Here is a 20,785-nt window from a genome sequence, read left to right on the forward strand (position 1 = left end):
TTTTGAAAAATACTTTCAATTCTCGAAAAACTGGTAAGAAAACAATAATAGACGCAAAGAAAGTCTGAAGCTTATATAAGAAATTTAATTTCTATAACTAAAACTAAATCCATTGACACTCTTCTCACTCTTAAAAACATTCTTTCCTATTTACATATCGTTCACTCGGTTAGGGTGGTGGATTCCTCGATATTCCTCCATCACCCTTTTCATCTATTATATAACTAACCTCATTAATGGCCAATTGGGTACTCAATATGCCGCCATCCATACTCTCACACTACAGATTCACGCTAATAAATACATTTTCTCTCAATACACGCTGAAGATACAAAATTATTATTACTATATACAATAAAACAAACTTGTTTCCTCCAAGTATCAAAACAAAGGAACTAGATACTCGCCGTCGTGCTTAAGCACAATTTTCACATTGGGTGGCATTCCTACGCGTTCTCTATTTGAAGCCAAGGAATTGCACATTTTATAATTGATACATCGAGGAACCTTTCTCTCCATGCCGGACAAATACGCGGGCTTCGGCCCAAAAGAGTCAGTGTGTCGACCTCGCCTATCGTTAATAAATTTATTTATGAATGCGTGTTCAGGGTGAGGATGACCTTTCTTCTACGAGTCAAGTACTCTGCGGGCCACCTAACGATTGCTCTTGATACGCGAGAGGTGCCAATCCGACCCAAAACGCTGCCACTTTCTGTTTATCATATTGTTTATTGCTTTTTAGTCGTCAGAGCGCCGGATCGCGGTGGTTAAGTCCCGGCTTTAATCGCCTCGTCCGCCTTTTTGTTATCCTCCAGACTTTTTTTTAACGAGGGTTCGCAACAGTAGAGGTTATATCAACCCTCGGAGTGCCGGTGTTTTTGAAAAAATGCCCGTTTGTAAGTATGCCGGGTTTGAATGCAGGGCAATTCGAACCCGGGACCTTTACCTTACAGTGATGAGCGCCGTGTCAACGCCTAAACCATTGCGGCCACCGACGCCCCCATCTTCAAGACTTAAATATCCGGCCACTGAGGCAACAACCCCGAGACACTCCAGTTCATGGTTTCTCTCCTACAACGGAGGACCTATCACGGACAGCAGCAACCTCGCTGAGGGAGTCATTGTGTAAACGCTACAGTACACTACAATGATGTAGACGCACCCTTGCAATATACGGCCCGCCCTTTAATACGTTGATTGAAATAAGATCCTAAATTTGAGCGGATGTATTTAATAGCACGAACGTTACTGTATGTTTGGGTGTGTTCGGAATATCGAGTAACCAGAAACACACCAAAGTAGACTAGTTGTCTATATATTTGCAGGGCGATAGTAGTCACTGCCTTGATGTCAAAAACCCTGGTGGCTACCCGATAGTCTGAATGCATTTATTTGAATGATTGGCTAAGTGTGTATGGACTCGGTCGGTGTGGAATATCGAGTAACCAGAAACACACCAAAGTAGCCTAGTTGTCTATATATTTGCAGCGCGATAGTAATCACTGGCTTGATATCAAAACCCCTGGTGGCTACCCGATTGTCTGAATGTATTTATTTGCATGAGTGGCTAAGTGTGTATGGACTCGGTCGGTGTGGAATATCGAGTAACCAGAAACACACCAAAGTAGACTAGTTGTCTATATATTTGCAGCGCGATAGTAATCACTGGCTTGATATCAAAAACCCTGGTGGCTACCCGATTGTCTGAATGTATTTATTTGCATGAGTGGCTAAGTGTGTATGGACACGGTCGGGGGGACATCGAGTTCCCACAGATTTTTCGAACCAATTAGGTTAACTTAGGATAGTGAATGCGTGATTTTTACTCTATTTCTATGTATTTATTGGCGTGAATGTAGGGGGGTCTGAGAAGTATACCGAGAATACTCGAATCCCGCTAAATCTCTAAGACGCTAATACTAAACAAAAAAACTACTAGTAAGGAAAATTTTGCAATCCGCTATCCCTTGTGCAAGGAACATATAGAAAATAATAACATAACACATGTTTCCATCCGGAAAAAGTCAATAAAACGGATAAGAAATTCGGGTTTTATCGGGTACGAGGGTGGGCTGGGATTGTGACTCTTGTATTGGTTAGCAGGTGTGGCGGGTCTATAGTCAACGAGTGGAATCAATCTAACCGCCTGGATTGATGGTTCAATTCCCTGGGGAGAGACCTGCTACCCCGGCCCCCTCAATCCCTTTACAATCATGATTTGATTTCCTGTCGCTCATATTTTCCCTTTGACGTGAAATAAGCCTGGAAAGTACCATCCGTCCGGTGTCGAAGGCCCAAAACCAAATAAAAACTCCGGTAAATAAGCAAATTAATTAAAATTTGTAATGATATTCCAACAGTAAAATATAATTTAAAAAAAAAAAAAAAACAATATTCATACAAGCAGGAAAACGTTAGAAAAAGACAGTTTTATTAATTTAAAAATTGTATAATCCTATAACAAAAGGTACTCTTAGTTTGAAATCTTGGGAAGATGAGCCAATAAAAATATCCCATTTAAGGGATAAGAATAGCATAAAATCTCCCTTCGCCGAAAGGAGCTGGGGAGGAAATACCCGAGGCTCCCGAGTTAGAAAGTAACCCCCGTGAAACAAAACAAATTAAACATAAGTTAAATAAAAGTCGTCTGGGGATTGAAAGTGGAACCTTAGGAATTAGGGTGTAGCGAGGGTTTGCTGTAGTTTTTAATTGCAAATTGGAAGCGGCGCATTTGGTCGGGAAATCGAAAGGGGGCGAGAAGAAAGGATAATTAAGGTTTAATTATCAGAATAATTACAATTCCGTTATTCTTTAAATAAACCGAAAAATCATTTCACAATGTAATTAATTTATAATAAATATTTACAATAAATACTTATCGGTTTATTTTAATATTTACACTTGTAAAAATGCCTATACGAGAAAAGTTCCATAATGCCACAGTAAAAACATATTTTCATAAGAAATAAATAAAAAACTCAAATTAAAAAAAAAGATGACGAGGAAATAACATAAATCAATACTTACAAATAAAGAAAGCTATCTACTAAAATACACAATTTGTGACGTGGCTATTTATCAAAGTAGGTTCAAATATTTCTTTTGGCGTTGTTTTTCTCTTAATATCGTTCGCCTCCAATTTCCGTCAAAAATCACAAATATTATGATAACTCTGAAAGGGCTTTATCAATACTGAGGAACCTTTACAGAGATTCAAGTCATCCGATGAAGAAGGCTTCTCGTCATCTTCAGTTGTGTGTTTGACCCGTCTGACAGGAAAGACGTACCGAAAATGATCGGAAACGTTCACACTATAGGTTCTACACCAGGAAGTACTCATGAAAATATCTCAAGATAAATAAGCTTGATAGAAGTGTTAACCGTTTACTTCAGGTGTTTTTGCAACTGTCAGACGATTTTCGTCTTCACGCCATCTTCAGCTCTAAGTTTAACGCTTGATAGACCAAAAAAGATAGGATAGGCTGACCAAAAATGATCAAAAACCACCAACAACAAGCTGAACACCAGGAATAACTTGCTTGATAAAAAAAAGTCTGCTGTCTATTTCAGGCGTTCTTGAGACTGTCAGACGCGTTTCGGCTCCACGCATCTTCAGTTGGGGGTTTGACGCTTGAATGACCAAAACAGACAGGGGAAAAGGAAAACGATTGCAAACGACCAACTGCTTGCACTACACCCCGCTGATCCCAAGAGGACATGTCACGACGAAAAATTTGCTTGATAAAAAGATGTTTACTGCAGAAATTTTTGAAATTTTCAGACCCATTTCGGCTTCTCGCCATCTTCAGCTGTAGGGTTAATGTTTGACAGGCCAAAAAGGACAGAACGGGCAAACGGGAAATGATTGTAAACGACCAAACAGGCTCGACAGCGGCAGACCCTATGATGACATCTTACGAAGAATAACTTGATTGACAAAAAAAAGAAACTGTTGTTAGGAGTTCTTGAGACTGTCAGACGCGTTTCGGCTTCACGCCATCTTCAGTGAAGCGGTTTAATGTTTGCCAGACAAAAGAAAATAATAACAATAAAAAAACAGGAAAGTAAGACCGAAAATACTCGGAAATGACCAAACTGCAGGCACAACACCCCGCAGGGGCCATCTCGCGAAGACAACTTACTTGATAAAGCGAAGAAACTATTTATTTCTAGTGTTCTTAAGACTTTCAGACGTAAGATTTCTAGTTAAAGTCTTTTATTAAAGTTAAATCAACTTGGATTTGCGTAAATAATGGAAACGACTATTGCTGACCGAAAATGATCGGACAGAAACAGGTTCTCGTACGAGAAAAGAGACACTTCATTCCATTAGAATAGCTAGTACGACGATTCTCATTATACTTTATTATACCATTATATTATTCTTAATCCTTTTTACTCGAGTAATTCTTTTCACCCCTCATCTTACTTATAACTTGCCCAGCTCTCTCACACAATACAGAAATGTTGGTTTTTCAATATTTTCTTCAAGAAAAATTGACTATTTAGTAGACATACCACATATTAAAGTGTCCAATTGTTCCATAGGTGTCAAGCCGGGACGGGACGGTGCGTTGTTGACAAAGCTCATAGGAACCAGTGCCAAGCGTGCAGACTGAAGAAATGTCTGAGCATGGGGATGAACAAAGACGGTAAGTTGATTCAACCAGCAGTTTCGTCGTTCCTCTCCTAATAAAATCAATTAAAATTATGTTTTCGAAATGAACAGTTAAGTATANCTTTGAGGATTTAACTCTTTCTCTGTCTCAAAAGAAGAGTATATTTGCGTATATTTATAGTCCAGGATATGAAATAAGTGTAATAAGATCCTGTGTCTAAAATGAATTAACTTTGTGTACAATTGTAATTAGTTAACTTTTTCTAAAGTTTTTATAATACGGTCCGAAAGCTACACGCAAGAAGTGGTAACGCCACGGGAGAGTTATATGCCAGGTCGTGTTGGCCATGGCTAAGTCGAGAGAGGTTTCGATCGATAGTGGGTGGCGGATGGGCAAATCGATCCTGGCAAACTGTTTTAAAGTTAGACCTCTTAAAATCAGAAGTGATGCCGAACTCCTTCCCACAACTGGGATCGCAACCAATAAAGTCCAGTTATATTAGGTACAATATTAATTAATGTGTGCTCATCATTACCTTACTCACTTGTATTATAAGTTTTTCCTGTTGTTTTGTTCAGTTTTTTTACGTTTATTATGTTAAATTGCGGGGTGATGAACCTGTAATTTGTAACAGGAAATTGAGACCAAATTTATAATTAACGAATAAATTGATACGAATCCATATCCGGTAGTACCCTATTTAATATTATTTTACTAAACTCTAGGAATGAGGTCGCCCCGCAAGGGAGCGTTTCTAGCCCCACCCTAATGCCATTTACACTGCTAACTTTTCTGTTCATCGAAAGACTGAGATTCGTTCGTTTAACCTGAATCATATGCAATCTCCGACATGCAATAACACCTTCCGAAAAGTCCAGGTAGGAAAAGTGGAGAACATGACTGAATGATGAAGAAAACCAATTTAGCACTCCATTGTATCAAGAAGGAGCTACTGACTTCCACGCAAGTCAGTTACTAAGGACTATATCAAGACAGCGGAAGTGGAATCTCCACAAGACTTAAGAGACTAAAACGTAACAGAAGATTACTACAACTACGAAGACTTAGGACCGAAATTATTTTTGACCGACAGAACTCAACTAACTCTATACAGGTTCTTGATACTAATATATGACCAGTTTGAGTATGGAGTAGAATTGTGGTGTTCCATCAAGCCAGCCAATATCTAGCGCAACCAATCTTTCCAATCAAAATTCCCTGACAAACTGTCAAAGCACATTACAGATGAAGTCCGATCGTCCTTCCATAATTTCCACACCAAGCTCTCGATAGAGAAAGAATACGATAAAGGAAAGTTGGCAGTGTCACTGGACCCGAGCATTGTAGAAGCTGTCCCGTTCAGATAGCCGATACGATCCGGTGTCCCACAAGGGAACATTTTTGGTCCCGTACTTTATAATATTTAAAATGCTGGCTTTCCTTTACATCCCAACATTATCACCTATGAGTAGTACAATGCAATTTTCTCTTCAATCTGAACAACCTCCAACATCCAAGAACCCAATGCGCTTATCAAAGACTGCTGCAAAAAATTGAGGACAAGACTGAATTACGAAAAATGCACATTTATATTGAAAAAACCCGTCTAGCCTTCCGCTGGACTCAATAACAAGAAGCTAAAGACTTTCATTCAAGTCAGATATTTAGGACAGTACTTCGACAGAAAGCCGATGTGGAATCCTCACACAAGATTAAGCGACTTAAATATTAGCTTTCAAAATTTGGTTCCTTTAAGTACTAATTTCATGGTATGTCATTAATGTTAAGTAAGAATATGACCGGCCTCATCATAGAAACCTGCAGTACACCATTGATATGGTTCAAAGGTTTAATGCCCCAAGCTTCTTAGGCGAACTAGCCTGACCACAACATTCTTTTTGTCAAATAACTGATCCCGCTTCCTAAAGTTCCACAAGCTCTCGATCCATCCTAACCCTACTTCTTAAGCAGAAATCTACATTTTCCTGCTAAGATAACAGACCGATAGAAGCCGTGTCCCACAAGAGGGTATTCTTGATCCCATACCGTATACCATTTACACTTGACTTTCTTATAAATCAACACCATTATTACAACCTATGCGGATGACACCTCAGTTTTGCCTTCTACCCAAGCCACCTACAGCATCCAAGAATAGATTGAGTTTATCAAAGAATGGAAAAAGTGACGGACAAAACTGAACAAGGAAAATTAACACCGTGTACATTTACATTTTAAAAAAATAGTGTTGCCCTCCACTGCACGTCAACAGGAGCTACTAACTTCCACTTAAGTCAACATAGTATTACTTAAGCGGCAGACTGAATAATCCAAGAAATACAAACATTTTTAAGACCAAAATCTGTTTTGACTGTCCAAACTCAACTAACGCTACCCAAGATTTTTGCGACCTCTTTGAACATACGAAATCCAATCTCCAGCGTAACCAATTCTTCCAATCAAGAGAAGACTTCCAAGATCTCAGACAAATTGCCAAAGCTCTATAATACTACTAACCTCACCTATCGGTCTCAATTCTTTCTTGTCGACGAACTGAACCGATCAGGCGTCAAACTTGATTCAGCTTTCAATAGTCGCACATCAAGCTTTCGTTCCATTCTAGGGAAAGGGATAGAGATAAAAGAGGCTACAAGGCCTTCTGCACCTCGATCTGAGTAGATCCATTATGTTTTTCTATATTTAGTCATTCACTGGCCAGCTTCAGGTTGTTAATCAGCCTCCATTGCTTTGCCAGCGGCTTCTTAGAGTAGGATCTCGATTGCGGTTTTTCTTGTCCTAGTTGCAAGAACCTGCACCTACATAACCTCGCAAAAACATACAACGTGTTCTGCAATCTCCTCTTCTTCCTAGCAGTATCTGCACAATGTTTCTTCTGTATTCCTATCCCGTATGTCTTCTTAAGCGGCAGCGCCCTGCAAAGGTCCAACCAGGATCTGGTTCTATTGCGGTTACACACCAGCAATTCCTTTGTAAATTTTGCGGAAGGCCATCCTGAGAATCTCTTCGCGTGCCTCATGCCTGGGGTATTGGTCCACCAGGTGCCGGACTCATTAAGGATCCATTTTTGGATATGTCCTTTTTTGTAGAAAGATGCTAGGCTAGGGTTCAGGGCCCAGAGAATTCATATTGGCGGCTTTTTTTGGCCAATTTGTTCACTTTCTCCATTACCACTATGCCCCGAGCGCTCTGAGACCCTGCCAGGGCCAGGCCATTGGTGTCACTGACTTTTGCCAGGGCTTCCATACAATTCCATACGCTTTTGACTTTATATCGCATGAGGCTAAGGCCTTAAGTGTCACCTGACTCTCACAGAAAATCTTCCTGGAATGTGTTCCTAGCCTTTTTATTTCTTTAGAGCTTGTTCAATTCCTATGATTTCTAATTGGAAAACAGTAGCGTATTTATTTAAGTATAAAGTAAGGTCGATCTGCGGATACATCTGACATGCCTTTATCCGTTTTTAAGCCGTCGGTATACCAGTAGAAGTTGGCCTTCAGGGTTATTCCTTTGGCCCACTTCCCTTCTCGTTTAGGTATGTTGTACCTGTTGGTGAAGTTACATTTTTGAGTAGTGGCATCGTTTGGCATACCTGTATCTCCCCCCTCAGTTTGCGTTGTTCGTTGACATGGCCTATACCAGCAGATGGTTGTCCATTTATGAGCCTGCGAGCCGCTGCTCTGGCTTGTCCATGGTTTGAAATATGGAGTGGTGGATGGTTTAACAACACCTCCAAGGACGCAGTTGGAGTTGTGCTCGTTCCACCCTAACCCTACTGCCAAATCGTTACACTACATCTACACGACAATGGCATCGACCTATGTAGTAATATTTCTAATTGACTGTCAACATTGGCTGGTTTCTCATAAATGCATTCTCAGGATCCAGTAGTAAGTTGACACTGGTCTATACATTAGTGTTAAAATTAATTAGTATGAATTACCAAAAAAGATCTCGATCATTATTCAATGTACTCATGGATTCTTAATACCTTTTCAAATTATCCATGTACGCTGGGATAAAATTTGAACGCGAATAGCAGGAATGAGGTCCTCATTAATGTATTTAATCCGATTCGGGTCTGTATAATGTGAGTATTATTTAAAATTAAATCAAAAACACTTCAATTATGATAATGCGGTCGTTGTGGGGGGATCACCGGCTTACAACCGGCTAATCCGAAATGGGGCGCCATCTGTCGCAGTTTCCCCACTCTCCAGCCGCTTTGTCACTCTACACTCTTGCTTTTTTTTTTCCTTTTAATGTTTTTATTATTGCATCCATATGGAATGGATTCGGGAGGGCGAGGCGTTATTAATTTTTCCTGATAGTCTACAGATAGCGGTTATATTTCCTGGTCGAGTGATCCCACAGCTCACCCCCTATAACCAAACAAACCCACACCCCTTTGTCACACCGGTCCCAATGATGTATCGATTCAAGTAGGGACTTAAAGCGAAGTACTTTATTTATACAATAAAAAGTTACTTAACTTACCCGTACAAATTTTTTTTTCTAAACAATTTATAATTTAGAAAAATAAATATATTTCATATGACTGAAAGACGGTCAAAAAACATGTTTTTATCTTCATTATTTTACAAATCTCAGATACTATTAACTTTGATAAAATAACTGACAAAATAAAATTTGTAAAGAATCACATTTCCTTTAAAAATCAACTTCTAAAACCTTTTACACTTGATTCATATCAAGGTAACCAGACTTAAACTCCTCATTAGTCATAAAAAAAAATTCAATTTGGTTTAGGGTCGATAGTATCCTCGTGCAACAATACTTGAACAATTTATCGTCCTCCTAATTGCCTTTTTTGCTCTATAATAAGGGTATTTTTTTTCCAATTCCGATGCCTTGATGCAATCGCGAACGACTCTTGAAGTCAGATCTCTATTTTTTTCGAAAATCACAAAATTCGCGATAGCTTTAAAATACGTCCACCGATTCAAAGAAATTTTACCGGATTCATAAATCTTGTACACATCAGGTAAAACCGTAAACTTGACCTCCGCAAATAAATCATAACTAGAAATATAAAACAAAACGCTAGGGGAGGTTTTGTTGATTTCGTCCTTATTTTTCATCCTTATAAGGGCATAATATCCAAACAGATTGATACAGCCTGAAAGAAGAAAAATTAAACTTTAGAACCGTCGTAATTACGTTGAATTTGGATAAACCCAAGAGAAGTTATGAAATTTTAACTGGAAAACCTACAGTCCAAAAATGAAAGAATTTTTGTTTGACTTAAAAATTCGTAGTTAAATGCTATAACTATATAAAGGATGCTTAAAACCCTGTTTCTTGTTAGTTTTTTTAAGATAAAATATTATTTGCCTAGTTTAATGAATTTTTGATGATTTTTTAAATATAATTATAATGTCATTTACCCATTGAAATACACAAGTTGTGATGTAACAATATAGCAAAGTGGTTATTCTTATAGCAAGAAATAAATTGATATTCGTTTTTTTGCAGCTTAAAAACCCATGAATTCAAATTTTCGTTAAAATTAACCAAATATTGTTTTTTGAAAACATTTTGCAAAATTCAGAAAACTGTTGATAAGTTCACTAGTTTCGTAGTCCGCTTGACCAATTAATATCTTTCAGTTAATTAAGGTTTTTAGTTGAGATAAAAAAGTCAATGGCACGAGCGGGATTCGAACCCACGATCTTCGGCTAGATACGCCGCTGCTCTACCACTTGAGCTATCGTGACCTCGATCCACTCGGACACCAACTTCCCATCTCAACCCCACCTTTTTGAATTTTCCCTCCTTTTTGCCATTTTTCAAATGTCGTGTAATCGGTTTGGATTCTCGACGACAAATGAAATGGCCACGGAGAGGGAAAGGAGGGAAAATTCAAAAAGGTGGGGTTGAGATGGGAAGTTGGTGTCCTAGTGGATCGAGGTCATGATAGTTCAAGTGGTAGAGGAGCGGCGTATCTAGCCTAAGATCGTGGGTTCGAATCCCGCTCGTGCCATTGACTTTTTTATCTCAACTAAAAACCTAATTAAAATTTTTTTAATTATATATGTCATGGTGTGCTCAAAATTGTAAAATAAAGTATTTCTATCTATCTATAATGATAGATAATCCAAAACCTCTGATATTGGCTGAAATTACAAATAATCAGCTTTCCAGTGGTTGTGACAAATTTGAGTTTAGATCAAATCCAGAGGAGTTATGAATTTTTAATTGGTCAACGGATATCAGTGATTAAAAAAAAAATATTGCCCCCGGCCGGCACATCCAACCAAAAAATTTACAATTTTTGTTAGCTATGGAAATTCGTATTTAAGGACTTCAAAGAGTGCTCAAAGTGAATCCAGAATTTTTTTTTTTTTTTAGAAAGAATTTTTGTGACTTACTTTACTAATGACATCTCTACATTTTTGTACTTTTGTACTATTTTATATATATAACCTTGAAATACCCACACAATATAGGCAGAGATTACGTGAAATAAACAAGATTGAGCAATTTTTGTTCATTTTCATCTTCTTTTTTTTCATTTATAATTCAAAACCTCTGATATTGGCTGATATTAGAAATAGTCAGCTTCCCAGTGGTTGTAATAAATTTGAGTTTATATCAAATCCAGAGGATTTTATGAATTGTTAATTGGACAACGGATATCAGTGATATAAAAAATATTGCCCCCGGCGGCACATCCAACGAAAAAATTTACAATTTTTGTTAGCTATGGAATTTCATATTCAAGGGCTTGAAAGCGGGCTTAAAATGAATCCAGTTTGTTTTTTGTTTTTCGATAAAGAATTTTTGTGACTTACTTTACTGATAGCGACACTTGAATTTTGTACTATTATATATATAACTTACGTCTCCGTTTTAATAACGAGACTTCTTTTAAACAGTACTTATCTCAGTACTTAGGAATGTGTGGACTCAACAATTGCCCCTTCTTTCAATTGTTCCCTTTAGATAAGCTTCTTATTCGTGGTTAGTTACAGGACAGTTAACGGACAGTAAAGATCCGAATATTTAATTGTTATAGAATAATCTGTACCGTGAATAGGAAAGTTATTCCCTGTAACCATTGTGGGTTATTTGGCAATAAAGATTCCTTTTTAAAAAGTCTTTCGTCTGAATCTCGCACATAACTGGCGCAGTCGGTAGGACGCTTTTCGGGTTCGATGAATACGAACTTTACTGTATTAACAGTTAGAAAATCCTAAACCACGTTCATCGGGAACATCCAACTCAAGAACATCAGCGACTACTCAGAAAGGATTGAAATTTTGTGAGTAAATAAATTGTATCGCATGTTGTAAAACTCTTGGTTTCACAATATAATTTAGCAATTATTTTTATTGTAAAATAGTATAAATTTCTTATAATATTACTATTGTTATTCTTAACACTAGTTATTGTTAACACTGAACACAACTAACATGGCTAACTTGGCGGAACTAAGATTTATTTTGGATGCCATCCCCAATTATGATGGCATCCCAAAAACACTAACTCATTTATTATGAAGGTTGAAGAGGCGCAACATATCGTTTCCGAATAGTACCTCCAATATCAGACCCCCAGAAAACGATATGTTTAATTTAATTAGTGTACAATGTAAAATTGTAAACAATCAAATTATTTATCTTTTACAATTACCCTTAGTAAGAAAGCAAATGTATGATTTATAGAAACTAATTCCAGTACCAACAACACATAACTCTAATTTTGTAACAATTGTTCCAAATGTAAAATATTTACTGAAACCAAGAGCGAACTCAAATAAACTAAATATTGAACCTTTAGACAATAAATGTAAAAAATTTCAATCAATATCTGTATGCTCAACTCATTCGATTAATCATGAAGAGAACAACTGCGAGAAAGAAATCGTATTAACAGGAGACACAAAATCCTGCCAATTCACTAGCATCAGTTTAGACGACAACTATGTAACCTGATAGCTGAACTAAATCAATATTTAGCCAGCTTTCCCAAAGAAGAAATCGTCACAATAACGAAACATGGGGACACAATATCTAGAAGTCTACACGGAATATTCTTAATAAATACTACATCAAGTAATGTAACATTTCGAAATAAGCAGCTTCTTCATTCTTCACATACTTCTGGACATCCAAAGTCAACGCAGTTAAACTTAGTTTGAAAGAGGAACAACAGCCACGATTTACGGTCAATGTAAAGCATGTCAAACTGAACCGACTAGAAAGTCAACATTTGTCTCAAGCAAAACCGATCATCACTACATCGATAAGTATATGGACGATCCTTCTGTATGGACTCATTCTACTACTATCTGGGTATGGAATCACACGGTATATCTTCGCACGACAGCAACTCGCAGCAGCTGCCGCCTCCGAAAACCAACATCCTCCTAATGTTTCATCTAGGGGTGGAGGAGTTACGTCTCCGTTTAATAACGAGACTTCTTTTAAACAAAACTTATCTCAGTACTTAGGAATGTGTGGATTCAACAATTGCCCCTTCTTTCAATTGTTCCCTTTAGATAAGCTTCTTATTCGTGGTTAGTTACAGGACAGTTAACGGACAGTAAATATCCGAATATTTAATTGCTATAGAATAATCTGTACCGTGAATAGGAAAGTTATTCTCTGTAACCATTGTGTGTTATTTGGCAATAAAGATTCTTTTTTAAAATGTCTTTCGTCTAAATCTCGCACATAACTTATATATATATATATATATATATATAAAGTTATGTGAAATTATCTATTTACAACGCTTAGATGCAGGTGTCATTCCTAGTATTGTGGTCAGCACCTTCTCCCTCCCAAGAGACCTACTTATTTAATTATGTATTTTTCTAAAGATGTTCCATGGGCTGTTTGGATTTTGAATGGTTTGAATTTAAATATTTGGTTTGATAAACGATTTCGAACTACCTGTATCGATAAGGATTTTTAAATTATTATTCGGGAATAAAATATACGGTAGCATGCTTTCGGTAGTATTGTTTAAGTGATATTCGAGAATTTTTCTCCACCCTCTAAAAAATGGTACTGACTTAGGTCTTTTGTTTCTATATCCCCTGAAAAATTTTCTGTTAAATCATATTCAAAGTCATTTTGAGACTCGTTGTCTTCAAAATTTTCCGTAGTTGCAACGTTATTTAACCCTTCTAATTTATACCTATTTTGTCCAGAAGTTTTATTAAAATTGTGAATGTTGCGGTTGAATATGGGGTTTTGTTGTGTACCCCGTGTGGAAATGCTCATAGGTGTTGGATGTATGTTTTGCCCGTTGTGAATCTGTTGTTTGGGTGCAAACATGTTTTGTTGGTAATGAGTCTGTTGGGAATTTCCTGGTTCCTTTGTGAAATTTTTAAATTGAGATGTCGCCCCGTAATTTAAGAATCGTTGATTACCGGGTGATTTATTAATAAATTGAGGTCGTGTTGTGAAATTATGTTGTTTTAGGTACTGATAATCGTTGTGAAGAAGACTTCCAACTTCAGGCAGAGTTTTCGGATTTCTATTAGCTAAGTTACTTCTGAATGGTTCGTTCAGTTTCCCAATGTGAACCACCCATTTTTCGACTACTTCGCTGACCGCTTCTGCTGTTGGTCATTGTAGTTTTCTAGACCGAGTGTGCCTTTAAATTCAAAGAATCTGTCTTGTGTCTCTTCATATAATTTGTACGGATTTTTTGTTTGTAAACTCGAGATTTCATTCATTATTGTCTCTAAGTTAGATGTCTGTCTGAAACTATTCAGCAAATGATTTTTCATGTCGTGCCATGTGTGAAACGTGTGGTCTTTTGTCNTACTTGAAATAAAAAAGGTTGAGCAATTTTTGTTCATTTTCATCTTTATTTTTTTACATTTATAATGATATATAATCCAAAACCTCTGATATTGGCTGAAATTAGAATTAGTCAGCTTTCCAGTGGTTTTTTTTCCATTTCAATTTGAAAATTTTATTTCAGATCAAATCCAGAGGAGTTATGAATTATTAATTGGACAACGTCAGTGATTTAAAAAAATATTGCCCCCGGCCGGCACATCCAACCAAAAAATTTACAATTTTTGTTAGCTATGAAAATTCATATTTAAGGGCTTAAAAGCGAGCATAAAATGAATCCAACTTCTTTTTACTCACGCGTTTCATGGTTTTTATACGTTTTTTGTGTATGTATTCTTGTTTAATAGAATTCTGCATATCATTTTATTATTCTACGTAAATATACTAAAACGAATCGACTGATATATATTTACCTTGAACTATATGCATAACAAAATCAGAAAACCATATATTTTTTTTATATTTCAATTATTTTTATTCTTTATTTTCCGGTAAGATCGTTGTGACACGTATCTAATATTTTTCTACCTTGTAATAACACACAAATAGGATCGAATCACAGCGTATTTGCTGAAAGTTCCGTCGTGAAGTTCAAAAAGCTCGTGAAAAGTCGATTTGGGATTTTTCTCTCGGTCAAATCCCCGTAACCGGGGGTTAGGAAGAAAAAAGAAAAACAGGTTTTCTAAACCTCAATTTACAAGAGAGTGTCACCGTGAAGCCGCGCGGCACGAGTGGCACGCGACCATTAATGCTCTTTTTAAAATATCTGTTGCATAGATTACATCGAGGGTGGCCGACTGTGGTTAACTGCGGGCCCAGGGCACGTGCTGTCGTCATTGTTCGTTAAATATACAAAGTAGTTTGTTCCCGGCCGACCTCATTAGAAATGCACACAATTTGCCATCGCTTTGATCCCTTGTTCTTTCAGCCGGAGATGCCCAGAGGGCGTGTTGCAATTAACGCACTTGGCACCCGCGAGCACCCTCGTTAAACTCACGATCCTTTAACCCTCACAATAATCAATGGTCAACTTAATTGGACCGAAATATTCCTACCGGCTTTTCTTCAGCGCCAATCTTAAAAGGCGTTATTTAACAATCATGATCTATGACTAATAGATCATCGACCGTCAAACTGGCTGGTTGGCGTGTAGATTATTTTTGCGAAATTTAAAATGACAGGAAAGCAAGAAAAAAACGTTTATGATGATGCACCGATTTGCCCAGTGCGGTCTCACAACTCAGTAGAAACACCTCAATCGATCCACTATTAATTAAAATATACGAACAATTAAAAGGGATCAGTGCCGATGGAAGAAGGTCGTGCTGGTATTGATTTTAACTTTTTTGAATTTTTAACTTTAAATTTGAAATTAACCTTCTTTCCTTTCATTTCAAATTAACCTTCTTTTCTGTCATTTCAAATTAACCTTTTTAAAGTGACCGTTTTTACCAAATTAACTTTTTAACTACAAATTAAGCTGTTTTAATTTCAAATTAGTCCCTTTTATTTCAAATTTACGTTTTTTTAGCGAGGGTTCGTAACAGCAGAGGTCTTATCAACCCTCGGGGTGCCGGTGTTTTTGAAAAAAAGCTCATTTGAAATTAAAATGGATTAATTGGATGATAAAAAGTACTATTACAAAATTAAAAAGAGTTTGCTTGAAGTAAAAACGTATTACGACGAAATTAAAAGGGCAATTTGAAATTAAAAGGGGTTAATATGAAATTAGGGAGTGTTAATGTCAAGTTAATAAGGATTAACACGAAATTGAAAAGGGTTAATTTGAAATTAAAAAGTATTAATACGAAATTGCGGAGGGTTAATTTTCAATTAAAATGGATTAACACGAAATTAGGGGAAGGGTAATATGAAATTTTAAAAAATTAATACGAAATTAGGGAGGGTTAATGTGAAATTAATAAGGATTAATATGAAATTAAAAAGGGTTAATTTAAATTAAAAGAAATTAAGGAGGGTTAATTGAAAATTAAAAGGGATTAATATGAAATCAGGGGTGTTAATGTGAAATTAATAAGGATTAATACGAAATTGAAAACGGTTAATTTGAAATTAAAAAGTATTAATACGAAATTGCGGAGGGTTAATTTTAAATGAAAATTGATTAACACGAAATTTGGGAAGGGTAATATGAAATAAAAGGGATTAATACGAAATTAGGAAGGGTTAATTTGAAATAAAAGAGATTAATTTATAAGAAATTAGGGAGGGTTAATGTGAAATTAATAAGGATTAATACGAAATTGAAAACGGTTAATTTGAAATTAAAAAGTATTAATACGAAATTGCGGAGGGTTAATTTTAAATTAAAATTGATTAACACGAAAATTGGGAAGGGTAATATGAAATAAAAGGGATTAATACGAAATTAGGAAGGGTTAATTTGAAATAAAAGAGATTAATTTATAAGAAATTAGGGAGGGTTAATGTAAAATTATGAAGGAGTAATACAAAATTAAAATGGGCTAAGTTGAAATTTTACTCATATTTTGCTTACAAAAATAGGTTTGGTTGTAAAAATAAGACATTTGGTTTTCTAAATAATTCTAACCAGGCGTACCACACCTTTAACACCTAACCAAGCGTGTGTTTGTATTTTGAATTGTCATTTGGAATCCAAGCTAACTTCGGTAAAAGTGGTATGCACGAATTATCACCAAAAAAAAAAAATTAACGACTCCATAGTCAGAAAGATTTGACCATGGTCAGGTAATACTTCGAAATTCTTTATTTTTCCCACAAGTGAATAACTAAACAGCATTAAAAAATCACAAATTTATAGAAAATAAAATATTGGACCTAGTATTCCCCCTTGGGGCACTCCTAAATTTTTATTAGTTCTGAATATAGACTGTTGTGTGTTAGGGCGTAAAGCATCCCTCATAGTTTACCGATAAGTCTTTCATGAACTCGTCAAAAGACTGTGGAGTGTATTAAATTTAATCAACTTTAATTTAAAATTAATTAATCTTTTTATGTAAGGTATTGGTTGAAATGATCGAGCGGGATTCGAACCTACGATCTTCGGTTTACTACGCCTCTGCTTTAACCACTTGAGCTATCGTGACTTCGATCCACTCGGACACCAACCTCCCATCTCAACCTACAACCTTTCGAATTTTCCCTCCTCCCTCCTTCAAATGTCGTGTAATCAGGATTCTATTCTGGGCGACATATGAAGTGGCCACGGAGAGCTGTTTGTGAAAATATACTTCGTTTTACTTATTAAATCCATTAGATTTCGTGGTCCGATTCACCAAATATCTTCTTATTAACTAATCTTAGGTAAGCCGAAGGTGGTGGGTACGAATCCCGCTCGTGACACTGACTTTTTCATTTCAACCAAGACTTTACATAATTAATTCAATATTAATTGAAAGAAGTTATTTGATCAATCGGACCACAAAATATAATGGATTTAATTTAAAAAATAAATTGCTTTATTTGACCTGACACAAATACCATCCCTAATCACGAAGAGGTCTCAGGTTGAAACTTTAATCGCGTATTGCCGAACCGTTTTGACCTCGTCTTGAAAGACAGCACAGGTAAAATTAACCGGTTTTCCTTCTGCTTCACGGACCTGGAAACATTTTCTCTTTTAAGCCATCTCAACATCTCAACTCTTGAGATAAAAGATGAACGGTTTTCCATCGGTATTACGATATAAGGATGTATATCAACGTTTCAACAGTTGTGCTAATTTAACGAGTAATTTTCGGTATACAAACTCTAAAGTTGAACTTTTTTCTGAATCTTTTTCATAATTGACCGTAATATTCTTAAACAGAAAACTATCTCGAAAGGCTAAAGCGATTTAAACTTAAGACAAAAGAAATCCAGGCGATAAGTGTCATTTTTTCGCAGTTAAAGTTATACAGACTCCTAAGTAAAGAAAGTATCAAGTCGAAGCTTAACGACTTTCCGAAAGTTTCAAAAGTAAAATAAAAAGGGCGTCAAATTAGAAGGCTAGGAGATAATGTGAATTATCATTTGTAAAAGAAGCGATTTGTGATTGTTTCAGCTCCTGGACTCTATAGACTTGGCCCTATTCAAAAAAATCACTCAGGCAATAATAAAAACAATTAATGAAATGGGTGATTTTTTATATATTAAAAACAATAAAAATTGGTTTTGTTTCAGCCGTTCAGAACGAAAGGCAGCCAAGGAACACAGCGACGATTAGGCCGGAGACACTCGTCGAAATGGACCACGAACGAGTGATACGAGAAGCTGCTGTGGCTGTCGGCGTTTTCGGGTGCGAAACTGACTTATTTCATTTCTAAAACTTTTAGCTAAAGTTTTTATATCTTTTACTCATTCACACACACACACACACACACACACACACACACACACACACACACACACACACACACACACACACACACACACACACNTCGACGACAAATGAAATGGCCACGGAGAGGGAAAGGAGGGAAAATTCAAAAAGGTGGGGTTGAGATGGGAAGTTGGTGTCCTAGTGGATCGAGGTCATGATAGCTCAAGTGGTAGAGGAGCGGCGTATCTAGCCTAAGATCGTGGGTTCGAATCCCGCTCGTGCCATTGACTTTTATATCTCATCTAAAAACCTTAATTAATTGTAATTTTTTATGTATGTTCATAAGGCTTTTGGATGAAGTAGACTTTTTCATCAAGGTTTCGGCGATTTATATCGTTTGAGGATGGCGATGTAAATCGCCCAAAGTTTGGTGAACCCAAAAATTTCTTCTTCACCACAAAGACCTTATGAACATACATAAAACAATTCTAATGTGATTACTGAAAGGTCGATAAAAACTCCAACTTTTATTAAATAAATTAATTATTTGGGAGGTGAGATTTTTTATGAAACCTTGTTTGGTGATGCTAGGTAGAAAAATATTGGATGTTTTTCGACTAATTGTTAACGAAAGACTTGCAATTGTTGTGCATATATTTCAAGGTTTATTATATATCAGTCAATTTTTTTGTACCCAGGATAAGAAAATAATAGGCAGGATCGTCTGAAAAAAGATCAGATATTTAAAACGATACCAAAATCAAAAGATGCTTCTAGTTTAGTAAGCCAAAAATGTTATTTTTCAAACAAAACAGTTTGGATTCGTTTTAAGAGCCTTTTAAAGCCCATAAATGCGAATTTTTATAGGAAATAGAAAAAAACCAACTTATTTTGGACTTGATTAAGTTTGTAATTTAATAATTTAATTAGGGGTAAATTTTTTCCCTCAAATTTCAGGTTTTCAGTTAAAAGGCCCTCTGGATTTTATCCAATTTGAACGTTATTACAATCCATTATGTTTAGTGGCCTAATTGACCAAATTACTTTTTTCAATTAATTATTCGTTTTATGTAAGGTCTTGGTCGAGATGGAAAAGTTAGTGTCGCAAGCGGGATACGAACCCACGATCTTCGGCTCAATACGCCGCTCTAACCACTTGAGCTATCGTGACAACAGGTGGTTAAACCAGCGGCGTATTGAGCCGAAGATCGTGGGTTCGAATCCCGCTCGTGACACTAACATTTTCATCTCGACCAAGGCCTTTCATAAAACGAATAGTTATTACAAACGTTAGCTGAATATCTTTTCGTTTAGCCTCTGTCAAGAAATTTTACATTTAATATCATTATAAATGAGAAAAACTTGTATGAAATCAAGATAAACTCCCCAAGCGTTTCACTTTATTTCTCTGGTCGTCATTTATTTAGCAAGACTAGGTGTGGCATTATGTGAAGTGATTATTTGCAACTCGTGAAATGCAGTAACATAGGTTTTAGAAAAATATTTTCTTTATCGTCCCAACGTTTTGATCTTTATTGAGATCATCTTGGTGTCCATATGTAGTTGAAAGTATGGGCACCAAGGAAAGAATATTCTGAAATATATCGCCAACAATGAGAAGAAACTTGCATCTGCTATCAATAGAGACATTTTTGGTGAAATGCAGACAACACAAGGCCCTGAAGATGATCTCAATAAAGAAAGAAACATTGGCACCATAAAGAAAATGTTTTTCTAAAACCTAGGACACATCAGACCGCATTTCACGATGTACAAATAATCATTAACTAACGGTCACTAAACACCACACATTATGTGAAGTTTTGAAGTTTCCAAAGTACTGTAAAGTTTCCCGTGAATTGGTGCAAATGAGTTAATTTCATCACAGTTTTGTGATTTTTGACAACAGGAGGAAATTTGGAAGAAAAATTTAAGAGGAAAAACATATTTATTTTTACTTTCCCAAAAATTTGTTTTCATGAGTTTCCAAAATGCATAAACGAATT

At 36.3% G+C, this 20,785-nt stretch overlaps 1 protein-coding gene across 3 annotated transcripts in view; it reads left to right on the plus strand.

Moving 5' to 3' along the window:
* LOC106667147 (photoreceptor-specific nuclear receptor-like) overlaps positions 1-20,785 on the plus strand; it is a 97,059-nt gene that overhangs the window by 51,981 nt on the left and 24,293 nt on the right. For 2 of the 3 annotated variants that reach the window (XM_024225266.1, XM_024225267.1), the window contains exons 3-5: positions 4,549-4,652; positions 18,522-18,566; positions 18,641-18,755. In XM_024225266.1, the coding sequence (XP_024081034.1) occupies positions 4,549-4,652; positions 18,522-18,566; positions 18,641-18,755 (264 nt within the window). The remainder of the gene's footprint in view (positions 1-4,548; positions 4,653-18,521; positions 18,567-18,640; positions 18,756-20,785) is intronic. The other variant, XM_024225268.1, reaches the window with a different exon arrangement.

Source organism: Cimex lectularius, unplaced genomic scaffold (assembly GCF_000648675.2).
Source record: "Cimex lectularius strain Harlan isolate CLEC.00 unplaced genomic scaffold, Clec_2.1 scaffold27, whole genome shotgun sequence".
Taxonomy (NCBI): Eukaryota; Metazoa; Arthropoda; class Insecta; order Hemiptera; family Cimicidae; genus Cimex; species Cimex lectularius.